Here is a 12,983-nt window from a genome sequence, read left to right as displayed (position 1 = left end):
ATGAATGTCTGATTTTGTGTATTTTGAGCTGAGCAGGCACGCAGCTTTGGTGTTTTGGAACATGTTTGTTCTGAGCAATTGCTGACTTTGAAACAGAGCTGGTAGGACAAGAGTTAAAGACAAACAATGCTCCCCAACTCGTTTGTGCCCTGCAGAATCCTTTCAGCTTCAACTTCGTCTTAAATTTCCCTCTGACTCCTCGTTTTGTTTTCACACTGGTAAAATGTTTTCCGCGATCCCAGGAGCAAAACAAACAACGGCAGGATAATGACAGAATACCATTACCGAGCCTTGATTTTTCCTGCGTTAGTTCATAGTGAAAGGCTGCGGGGTGTCCAATCGAGATCCGAGCTGCTGCAAAATGTTTTGGGAAACATCTGATTGTAGTATTGTTTTTTTTTTTTTTTTTCATTTTTATTGAAGCAGTCTTGAGGAAGACTGTGTTGCTCCCACAAGACAACAAGCAGAGAAAGAAGTCTTTGTTTTAAAATGATTCAGCCCACAGTATTGATTCAGTGGAGCAGTTTGCTTGGAAATGAGCCTGTGTGTTACGAACTATCTAGAACGTACCCTGATTCTCCAAATACACCACAAATATGCCAGAGACATTTCCTCTGGTGTGTCTTCAAGAAAGACAGAAACTCCATACCTCTCACACAGAGCTTGTCCCTGCTTAACCATGATGCTCCAAACCTTTTGTAGTCTTGAGAGAACTGATGAAGTGGAAGAGAGGGGACAGGAATCAAGAGAGAGATAGCTAATGTTTTTTAAAGATCAGGCCTAGGTGACCGTGATATTAGAGGTGCCACTGCTCTATTTTCATTCGTCCCATCTCTGGCAGAGGTACAGACTTGGACATTTTGGAGCTAAAATGATCATTTATTTTTAGATGAAATAAAATGTCATATAGTACAAATAGTGCACAACTAACTCACTGACCTCTGTGCATTTCTTTCTTTTCCTTTCAGTCAGGTCAAACTACCTCACAGCAGCTATTTTCATAATCGATTGTCAGTTTTCAAGCAAAAATAACAAAGTTGCAGCTTCTCAAATGTGAGGATCTGCTGCCTTGTTTTATATCGTAGTAAATTCATTCTTTTTATTGACCAAGCAATGATTCAACTAATCAAGAATCATTTTGGTTGCTTTCCATTAATATTTAACTGAAATCTGATGGAGGAACATTATTTGTGACATTGACAAAGCTCTGCTGTCAAGTAAATAATTACATTTTTTGAGAGCAACATCATTGACTGCAGTGATGTAGAAAACATTTAACACTTGAAAGTCACAGAAGTTAAAATTCAGCAATAAAGCATGTTTAAATTCATGTAACACTTGATTCAATACATTGTTCACATTTTCTCCTGGACAATTTTTCAGGCTCACAAATCCTTTCTTGCTTTAATCCCTGAAGTCAGCGAGGCACTTTCTGTTTCTCAGCCTGATGGCCCAGTTAACATCCTGTGTATGTGACTCAAAAGCTGCTGCAAAAGGTGGACGCTTTTAACTGTTTGCCAAGTCGTCTATATTTGTTTGTGTGTATAAAAGTTATCTATGGTGCACATGCAGGTCATTGGGTGCATGCACAGGTAATAGATTTAACATACAATCCAGCCTTGCTCACACATACCAACAGTACCTAATACCCCTTGCTGTCAATACATTGGCTCATCCTGTTTGTATGTGGCACTACCCTCACTTCCTCAGTGTGCTACTAGAAATAGATGCTTGCCTGGTTCTTAGGTAAGGATGTGTGGATTAACGGCTTACTTCAACCAAACCACTTAAAACAGAAAACACAATACTTTAATCTGTGATGTGTAAAGCCCGTAGAAACTCTGCACAGATTAAATTGTTGCATCTGTTTGGTGTGATGAGACATAACTCCCGTTTTTATTTTTTCTGGGTTACGTTTGATTTTTTCCGAAATTTTGTAGTTTCCATTTACATTTTTCTGAATCTTAATTCAGTGTTTTACGATTTAAGCACATATTGTCATCAGAAACAGTGTCTGATCATGTGGTGGATGAGTCAAATTTTATAATACTAATAATAATAACAATAGAACCACGTCGCATCCTTGATGTTGCGTTGACCATAGAACCACGTCACATCCTTGATGTTGCGTTTGACCATAGAACCACCTTGCATCCTTGATGTTGCGTTTGACGATAGAACCACATCGCATCCTTGATGTTGCGTTTGACGATAGAACCACGTCCCATCCTTGATGTTGCGTTTGATCATAGAACCAGGTTGCAACCTTGATGTTGCATTTGACGATAGAACCACGTCGCAACCTTGATGTTGCGTTTGATTATAGAACCACGTCGCAACCTTGATGTTGCGTTTGATCATAGAACCACGTCGCAACCTTGATGTTGCGTTTGACCATAGAACCACGTCGCAACCTTGATGTTGCGTTTGACCATAGAACCACGTCGCAACCTTGATGTTGCGTTTGACGATAGAAACTCATCGCATTCTTGATGTTTGTGTTAGATGATAGAAACACATTGCACCCTTGATCTTGTGTTTTGACGATGTAGTTTACATATGCATCTACAACATCGATGTTGCAGTTGACAGAAAGTTGCACTTGGAGGTTGTGTTTGATGATGACATTGCAGCACTGATAATGTGTTTGACGATAGAAACATATCATGACATGACATGACATTAAGTGGTTACATAACACTGGACACGATGGTTGTGCTTTTTAGCGCATGTCCACTTGCACCTGTACTGTAGTCATTGTGAGGTCCAGTATAGAATTTCAAAGTAGGCAATAACCATGACTTTTCCCTTATATGTGTAGCAGACATGACCTTCTTCTTAAAGTGATTGGGATTCGGACTTGGGCGAGGTCTACTAATCCCAACCAGCACGGCAGCTCGCGGCAAGATAACCACCTCTGATTCAGTGGCCCTCACTGACCTGCTGCATTCAGCTGGACACGAGCTGCCTAGAGCAAGTTTAACTGCCCGTCAAGCGAAGCTAGCTGGCAAGGCCTACATGCTACCATCTGTCACCGACAGACAGCTAGCCTCACTGACCTCTCATAGACCATGTGAGGCAGAGCTTGGCTTGCCAATGCAATCTGTCACTCTAAGAGACCAGCAACCCTGGAGGGGTGGGGGAGAACATGTCTGTTGTCATTGCATTTTACACAACTGTACTGTGGGATTAAAAAAACGTTGGACTTGACTTTACAGTGCTGTAATTTAGTATGAAAGCTTACATACATACCTTGTAAACCTTCAACGTTATTTCCAGCTGTTCAAAATGTGGTGTGCTGCTAATGTTAGCAGTGTGTGTAACAAGGTTGGTGTTTTGCACATAGCAATTCTTTTAAAATAATTTTTTCCATAGCCATGGATCATTGCACGCTGACAACGAAGCATGTCTGGCCTTTGTTTACAGTGTACAGCAGCTGAAAACATTATCTGAATAATCAAGTGACAGAAAAGTGAATTATAATTAGGCTTTTGTGGTATCTGTTTTTTTCATACCTTCATTTGTGACATTTCACCAGGTTGTATGATATATGACAGAATTTGTGGAAAACAAATATAAAAGCAGAGCTGCTGCTGATAGAAGTCATTGTAGCATGTAGGACACTGTCTACCCTACAATGCTTTGTGTTTAATATACAGTTAGCCTACTTAGACAAGTCTTGCTGAGTTTAATTTCTTATGGCCAACAGAATGATAAATAGACAAGAGATAAGCACCTTCTTCCATAGATTTTTGCTTTAGACTTGATGACACTTGATACAATGTTGGATATAACACCCTATCAATGGGTTGAATGGAGATGATGTGCAGGTGTTGGTGGTAAAATCATGTGGCTAATAAACTGTTTTTGTAACTTGAAGAACTCACCTAAAGATATAGTGCTGTATTAGTGCCTTTTTTTTTATTATTGAAAATTGAAATATATGTATACCTGATAATGTGTCAGCTGAATGGAGCAACAGTACCTGATGAACATGGAAAACACTTTAAACAGGGTTGTGGCAGGAAACAATGTTGGCTTACAGTCGAGCCCCATTAAGTGTGGCTGGATGTGCCTTTAGAATGCATGATTGGTAGAAAACTACTTTACCTCGCTGGGTAAATGGCAGCCTGCTCAGCCGCACAGCCGTGACTTTGCAGAGTCTGAACATATTTTAACTTCCAAGCATCAGCACTCATCCTAAGCAGCAGCAGCAGCCGCCACAACTTTGGCATCCTGTATGTTAAGATGAAACAAAGCTTTAAAAAAAACATGACACGTATTATTATCACAGACCTGTAGACACAAAGACACACACATGATACAATGAGGTCATTCGGTGTAGCAGTGTGTCAGAGCATGCACCTGCCATTTAAGGACACAGTTTGTAACATTAGAATAAAGAGGTCAGCCTGTAACAGTGAAGTCAACAGCTTCTTTTATTAACAATGCCTTTGTTATTTTAAAACTAAATGGCCATTCACACACTGCCACAAATAACTGCTTCACTGAGTAAGTTAAAAGAAATATGAACACACACTGCTAGTCACAGTTTTTGGTTACATAATACGGTAGTAAACAACGTGATGATTTCTTTTTGGGAAAAAATAAGAACAAGAATCAATAATCTTACCAGTATGACTACATGTTCATTTCTACTTTCTTCCCACTATACTGCTTGTGTCAATTTGAATTTGAATAAAAATATATTTTATCCTATTTATTAGTCAATTGACTGAAAATTAATCAACAATGATTAATTGGTGAAATGTTCTTGTTCCAGCTTCTTGAATGTAAATATTTAATCTTTGTGTTGTGGACTGTTGGTCAGGACTAAATCAGGACTATTACTGTTTTCTGATATTTTATAGAAGAACAGATGAATCAATAATGAAAGGAATCATTAGTCGCAGTCCTATCTGACTGTACTTTATAGTATAATGCTTTGCAGTGGCTTTAGTTTGTTTGAGCAGTGACTGTCTCATTGTGTCCAGTTTAATTTAGAGACCTGTATTTCTAAATGTGTAATGAATGTTCAGGCAGTGAAGAGTCTCAGCCACTTCCTCTTAAAAAAATAAAAAAGACTGTGAAGCTTCCCGTTAATCTGTTATGTCTGCATGTACTCAGTTGTTCAGACATGTTATCAGTCCAGTTTTCTAGTTTAAAAAAAAAAAAGACGACAGAATGCTGAGGAGAATATTTGTCTTCTTCTTTTATCATAGCGTGTACACATGAATTTCCCTGCACGTGGACTGTAACATACTCAAAGTGATCCCAGTCTAGCCTGTCCTGAGGTCTGGCATCAGAATTGGTAAGTGTGGAGTCATGCTTCCCTGGTTGTGACTAGAACTGCAGCAGTTAGTCAATTAATTGATTAGGTGTCTTTTTTTGTTGTTGTCCTCTTTGACAGTAAACTGAATGTCTTTAGGTTGTGGACTGATGGTCAGAATCTGAGGATGATTTATTGACCTATTTCCTCATTATCTGACATTTTATATACCACACATGGTTCCCCCAGATCCTTAAAAAGTCTTAAAAGGCATTGAATTCATTCATCTAAAAATAAAACCTTAAGTGGCGTTAAACTCTTATGTATTCAGTCTGCACGCAGTCCGAAAACCAGTTTATCTCTTATGGTCTTAGACTGGTGATTGTTGTGAAGTGACACTATGACACAAAGCACTTATCTTTTGAGCCTGTACTCACCCAAATCTCAACAGAATGCACAGAACATAAACCATCTAACAGCCCAATATGATCCATCCATTTTATGTTATAATGCAGTTTTTACAAAAAGCTCTTATGTATTTTATTTTGAAATGCTGCCCTTATTTAATTGAAATCAGATAAATAACATGTATGTAAACAAGATATTATAGACAACATGTGTATAATATAATGTTATTGTGTCATATTCACACCTCACATCATCTGTATTCATGCATTGATGCAGCAACACCACACACACACTGGACCTGCACTACTAACATTAATAACAGCACGGCAGAGCTCTCCACCTCCTCATTTATTCCCATACAGGCTTTCAAATGAATGAATGAATGAATGAATGAATGCAGTTAACTGTGTAAAATAAAAAGGCTGTGAAGCATTTATCTTAATTAGCAGTCATGGATCATATTGTATTCCAGTGGACTGAGTTGCTGCTGAAGTTCAACAAAGGTGTTCACTGCAGCCCTATTACACTACTTATTGATTAATCAATAAATAATTGACAGGTAAACCGATAATGAATATAAACATTAGTTGCAGCCCTAGTTGAACTCAGTAAATGTGTCACAGATGATAGATATGTATTTAAACCTGCTGTGACAGGAAGTAGTGTGTTACCACATATGAGATATAAAATGTATTTATTATGGCTCTTTCAGTGAGGCAAAGCTTTGATTGGATGTGTCATTAGCTACGCTTAAGTGAATGAAATACGAATGGCTGCTGATAACTCGCACAAATGTGATTTACTCAGTGATATTGATTTCATATTGTGAGGGACTGATGCTCCCTCACTCATCAATATGAATTGTGTTGTCAGAAATGCAGCACATTACTGTAGAGGTTCTGCTGCATGTGTGTAGTTCTCCTGGTGTGATTGTTTGTCTTTGTTGCTCTCTTTCTCCCTCCTCCCCCTCCTCTCTCTCTCTATCTCTCTCTCTCTCTGACTTGATTGAAGATTTACTGTACAGGCCAGTTTGCCACTGGCAGCAGTCACAAGGAGAGAGAGAAAGAGAGAGGGGGGAGGAGAAAGAAAGAGAGGAGAGGGAGGGAAGAAATGCAGAGACAGAGATTCCCTTCTCCTCTCCCATCCCCCCACTGTTCTCCCACACTGTCAACACAGAGGATCTGGCTGGAGCTGATGGCTCGACAGCACCACTGCAGTGGGATGGTGGTGCAGGGAACTGCAGCCTGCTGTTTTTTTTCTTTTCTTTCACAAACCTCATCCCCAGGCAGGCAGAGCTGCTGCTGTCAGCTGGGATATAAGCAGAGGGTCTGACTGATCTGTGACACAACAGGCTGTAGGTTTTTATTACAGACAAACACAACAGCAAAGTGATTTCACTTTACGTAATACTGTGCTCCCATGCAAAGAAATCAGCTGCTGTGTGCTAGAGAATGTATTTGGACTGTTCAGTGTCAGTTTTAGTTTTTAAGATTTATCTTTGTTAAAACAAAAACAATTTTTTTTTTTTGAAAAGTCAACAGAAAAGAAAAAACTAAATAAAGCTGATTTGTACTGGAAACTAGATGAACTCTAATTCCATTTGACTTCAGGCTGAATGGTTTTAGGAAAGTTTCTAATTGTGACTTTTATGACCAATAATGGTGTGGCAATTAAATGGATTTTCCCCCTATATATTAAAAATCAGGCCACAGATAATTAAAACATGTACATAATCACAATAATATTTTCAGTGTGACTCTGTAAGTATTGTAAATGTAGCTCTTATTAATTTCTCCACTACCTTTGATGCGTTTCCTAAAGTAGAAAGCAGTCAGTCTTCCAATTTGCTCCTTTTCTTATACAAAAGTAATGCTGGCAAGTTTAAAATCTTTTGGGACTTTTGCCAGACTTATTGAAGATATTAAAAACACAAGCGAGATAAAGGTGAAATATGGTAAGCAGTGTCTTTTAGAAACCTGGCAGGCGTTGCATGTACTGTAGACCAGTTGCTTCAGAGCATTTAAGACCTTTCATTAGCTTTAACACCTCGTCCTGTGGAACCACAGAAAGGCCAAATGAGCCCGCTACTGCTCCCGGTCGTGAATAGTGATTAAACATTGATTTTCTATCATATATCCCAAGGTTGTCTGGCAGCCTATCTACGAGCTGTTTGGCTACAGATGAAAAAATGTATCAGTGTTGAGACAGATATTTGCCTTAGTCTTGAGTCTTTTACTGTACTCAGTTTGTCTAAGAGACTGCTAAAGTTTCTTTGGCTTATCTTAGTGTTTGGTTATTTTATCCTGGAATAACGAGCATCTCTTGAGCCATATTTCTCAGTTAGAGGTGGTGTAGAAACTAATGGAACTACTGAAGTTAACTTTGTGCTGTCAGTCTAAAAGTTACTAGCCAATGTAGTATGGAAGTGGTTGCTATAAATGAAAGTGTATAATTGTAAATTGCATTGGATGATTTGTGCCTTCAGTAAACTACAGAGACATTGGTTAAAGACTGGTTAGCAGCATGTTGTCTTCATTTCATTTACTAGCTTGGTAACAATATAAAACTGATTTACTCTCTCAGTTCGTGTCTTGTTTGTTTCTTTTTAGTGGAACGTTAAAAAAAAGCCCTTTAGCTACCCCTGACACATTTATATCAGATTGTTGGTAATTAGTGAGTGGTGTATGATGATGAGTAGTATGTTGGGGTTAAATGAAGTGAGTCATGGTGTTGCAGTAAATTGCGCTTCACCCTGCGTGGAGCAGCTGCCAGCTTAACTGTGCTAACATCATTTGCATCTGTTTCAGAGCAGAGTTTCTGTTGTTTGGGGCATTCCAACCCTCCAACAACAAGAGTCTTTAGGGAACATGAAACTACTGGAGTTTATTGTCATGAATGTGGCCAAATGTGACAAACTTTTAGCCACGTCAATCGAACCTGATCGCTTTAGGCATTAAACCAGTTTAGCCAGTTTAGTATGTGGAGAAAACAGATGAAATAAATGGAGCCTCTCTGATACAATGTTAAGTCTGACTGGTATTAATTACATCACTGTTGCATTACAGTGAGCAGGTGTTTATATTTCTGCAGTGTAACATGAGATACTCCAGTTGATCTGAACCATCAGTGTTACGGACCACTGCCTTTTCTACTGTCACACAGTTGTAAATAGTCATAAACAAACACATAAAGCACTAATCACAGGGGTGTGTCCCGTGTTTAACATCTACTAGGTGACTCAACGTGTGCAACTGTTGTAAAGTGTGCTGTGTGAGAAGCGAGAGCAGGCCAGCAGCTGCTGATGACTTAATAACCAGCCTGATTTATAGAGGACAGTATGTCTGCTATGCTAACAGCTCATTTCACCATGACTTAAAGCTGCCTATTAGCATCGGGCTACTTTTTCCAGCAAGTGTTTGTAATGTGAGGAAGTTACATCAGAGCTATCAGTGCAGGGGTGTGCATTATTTTGCACCCCTCCTCTCCTCCACTTTTCTATCCAACCCTTAGAACAATCGTCGTCTCCATGGAGAACACAATCCTCTCCCACACATAAACACCGCTGAGCCAACATTCCACACAACTACATCACCTCCTTCTGCTGCCGTCTGGGCCACAGAGCTGTTACCTGTTTTGGGATGTGTTCATGAACAGATGTGTCGGCTCAGCGTGATAAAAAAACCCCCCGACTTAACTTGATCGCCGGTCACAGTCTTAACTTCCCAACCACGCCTGGGTGTACTCTCAAAATTTGTCCTGTTTGTTGTTGCAGTCTGCCTTCAGGTTATCATTAAAGATTAATCTCATCTCATCTTCCTCTCCTAATTAGCAGTGTGGAGTATAGAAAACGATAGCATCGCCGTGTGAGATTCCACAGTCAGCTGCTCGTGTTAGGTGGTCAGGAGAGTAGAGGAGAGGCTGCTCGTAGCTCTGCCTCACTGGATTTAATATTATGCAACATGAAGGCCACAGGTCATGTTAAATGTTTTGCAGTGCCAGACAGCAAAAAAGAAAAAAGAAAATGTAACATCCTGGGAAATGAATTGTATGCCCAGGAGACAGTGTTTCATCCTCTTAAATGCCATTAAATGCACACAGAATGTCTCCTCCTGGGAGAAGTGAGGGAGGGGGGTGCAGACAGTGAGCTCCAGGCATTACGTGGCTGATTATTCTCAGGGGAAACAGGCTTTGAGCTGGTCCTTATTTGGACTGGGCTTAGAGTTAGCAGAGTTGTGGTTCTCAGTCTTTTTTTGTTACGAGACCGCAGGGAAAAGCGACGTCGATTCATGCCGGGAGCCCCACAGTCCCGTTGATTTCTGTCCTGCTTTTATGTTCCAGTTGAGTAGTTTGGATCGGAACCCAAACAAGTGCGTTTAAATGATTTATAAGTAGACAAGTGGAGGAGACGCAGCTTGTTCCTGTAGGCATGAATTAACAGTGAGAAGAACAGTGACAGAAGATCATATTCAAGTCAGTCTCGATGGAGTGTAAGCTCAACTGGTACCACATACTGGTGTTACTGTAATAGCTTTAGACCACACTCAGACCAGCACAGCTCTCCTATTTATTTGAATGAGAGCAGTCCAGTGAGGCAGCAGGGTGCAAACACACCTCATTTGCCAATCATCATATTGCCAGCATAATAGTGAGCCACCAGTTTGATGCTATGACAACAGTGGTGTGAAATGTTGTTCAGACGAGGTGAAACATGTAGTGAAATGTCTGAGAGTTGAGATCTCATGTGATCTGTAGCTGGATGCGTGAATCTGGATAATGACACCTGATCTACAGGTCTTTGTATTTACACCTACTATTAAAATGCATTCTTGTTTTCCTTATGCAGTGTTGTCAATATGCAAATGAGTTAGGTGGGGCTGTTGGATTGTAGCTTCAGTTACTACTTGTAGCTTTTTGTCAGAGTTTAAACTAGCATGAAGAGGTGGAGTTTAGTGACCTTTCAACTTGTTGGGTAATGCATGTAGCCACACTGTGCTCATTTACATCTGGTGTGGCTGATGTGATCACAGTGTGTGCATAGTAGAAACAGACTGATATATCGTTCAACAGATATTATCGGCCGATATTGACCAGATCAGATATATCAGGATTGGCAAATATGTTGTCCGATATGTGCCAATATATTTTTATTTTTTTCAAGTTTTATATAAGCAGCATTTTATGTATACTTTATCATTTAACTTAATTCAAGTTTAATATGTTTTTTAAAAATTAATTAGGAAATTATAATGATGAAGTTTCACTGATGTCATTTTACACAACAAAATGTATATTTCAACTGTAAAATATCACTGCTGCCATTACATATCTTTGCCACAAATGTTGAAGCACATTTGAGGGGTCATTGCTTAAAAATGTGTGTTTCACTATCAGCTGATATATCGTTTTTTTTGCTCTCTAATATCCCCTAAAATGCAGTATCGGTCGGGCCCTAGTACATAGGGGCATTGACTCGTGTGTTTTCTTATCCAGATACAGATAACATGTTACTACCAGTTGTAAATGTGTTTTATTGGCTCGTCTGTAGCTGTTTGATGAACCGGCCTGAGATTAGCAGGAAGAGGCGGAGTCACATGACCTTTAGACATGTTAGTGACTTTTCTTTAAAGAATGCAGCCAAACTATCCAGCTGGCTGAGATCCAATCAGAATGCACGCAGACCTTCAGATGTGGTCCGGCCAATCGGATCGCTTTCTGATAGTCTGCATTTACTCGTGCTGTGACACAATATGCAGATACACACTGCATGTTCACACCAGGTGTATAAATGGAGTGTAGCTGAGTAGTTGGTTAACAGCAGCCTCTGAGTTATGTAACAAGCTGGTCTCCATTTTTCTCTATTTATAAAGGCTGTGTTTAATGTCCCCTACTAAAGCTGCACGTCTCCTAGCAACAAAGATACAGAAATTAAGAAGCAGTGAGAAAGTTCAGTTACTCATATTTTGTTATTCAAATTGAATTTTAAATGGATAAAAAGTGCTGACCTCATGATGTTCAAACTGATCCTTTCAATATAAAAAATATATATATACTGTGGACATATTAAATGTATTTATGGACATATTCAATGTGTAAACTGATAAATGTGTCTGTGTTTTTCAGGCTTGGTGTGTGCGTTCTGACCTCATGGTGTAACAGGAGTAAAGATGAGCATTAGCAGTGATGAGGTCAATTTTCTGGTCTACAGATACTTACAGGAGTCAGGTAACCCTCAACATCCTTCCAATCATCATGTTTGCATTGTTCGCATTATCTTCACATGTTCACACACTGCTCTGATTTAGGAATAGTGATAGTTTTATTTTCATTTTAATGATTCAAAACTACATCTCATTTTTTTCAGGCGCAATTTCAAACACCAGCAGGTACATAACAGCTGTATGTCAGCTTGTTAGGTCAACCTGTACAAAGTGTAAACACAACTTCCTGCTGTTTGAAAGGAAAAACATACTGACACACACACACACACACACACACACACAGACTGTATGGAACACATGGACAGACAGCAGCGTATGTCTGTAGCGCTCTGTACATAAGAGTGAGTCATACTAACCAGAATGAGTGGGACAGAGTGAGAGGAGGCTTTTCACTGCTTCATCAATCAGAGACGGTAAATAAGTGCATTCATATCACACCGTTATCTCTCTGACAGCAGCGCAGAGAGCTTAACCGAGCGTCCCCGTCACCCACACACCTGCACATCAGCACATTGGAGGTCATTCAGATAGATGTTCACGGCCATTAGTGAAGCCTTAATAAAGCTCTCTGTGCGTGAGGAGCTGTGCAGGTGTGACTGTAAGCTTTATCTAACATCGGCGAGGAATGCAAACACACACTCGTATCAGTGCAGAGGAGCTGTTAGATGGCCCAGCTGCATTTTTGTATTTGATATCATTGTTTAAGGCTCGTGATAGTTCATGTGAATCCAAACATCCTGTATTATAACTTTAATTCAAACACAAAAGTGGAAGAAATGTACTTGTGTTCGTCTGGGTTATGACTCTTTTGTATTATCATAGAAGAGTTCTTACATAACCTTTAGAAATTGGCTCTGTGATCAGCCGGTGTAGTTGTGAAATTTGTATTTTGACTGACAATTAAACGGGACATACAGAAGCCTGGACTCACTCTGTGCAATGACTTTAGGTCTATGTTATTAATCTAAAGCTCTGCTGGAATATCTTTACACATCCCCTCAGTTCAGCCTCTGTCTGAAACAGGCTGTTTTAGCTCTTTAAGACCCCCCCCCCAGTTCTGATTGGTTAGTCTCACCAGACTTCCGCCA

The 12,983-nt window shown here is 39.7% G+C and overlaps 1 protein-coding gene across 1 annotated transcript in view; it reads left to right on the top strand.

Moving 5' to 3' along the window:
- The window catches only part of tbl1xr1a (TBL1X/Y related 1a), a 43,955-nt gene that overhangs the window by 19,280 nt on the left and 11,692 nt on the right, over positions 1–12,983 (top strand). The window contains exon 3 of the mRNA XM_062423683.1: positions 11,798–11,899. Coding sequence (XP_062279667.1) covers positions 11,842–11,899 — 58 coding nt within the window. The 5' untranslated portion in view covers positions 11,798–11,841. The remainder of the gene's footprint in view (positions 1–11,797; positions 11,900–12,983) is intronic.

Source organism: Scomber scombrus, chromosome 8 (genome assembly GCF_963691925.1).
Source record: "Scomber scombrus chromosome 8, fScoSco1.1, whole genome shotgun sequence".
Taxonomy (NCBI): Eukaryota; Metazoa; Chordata; class Actinopteri; order Scombriformes; family Scombridae; genus Scomber; species Scomber scombrus.
The sequence above is the reverse complement of the archived record's forward strand: the minus strand, read 5'-3'. Positions and strand labels throughout refer to the sequence as shown.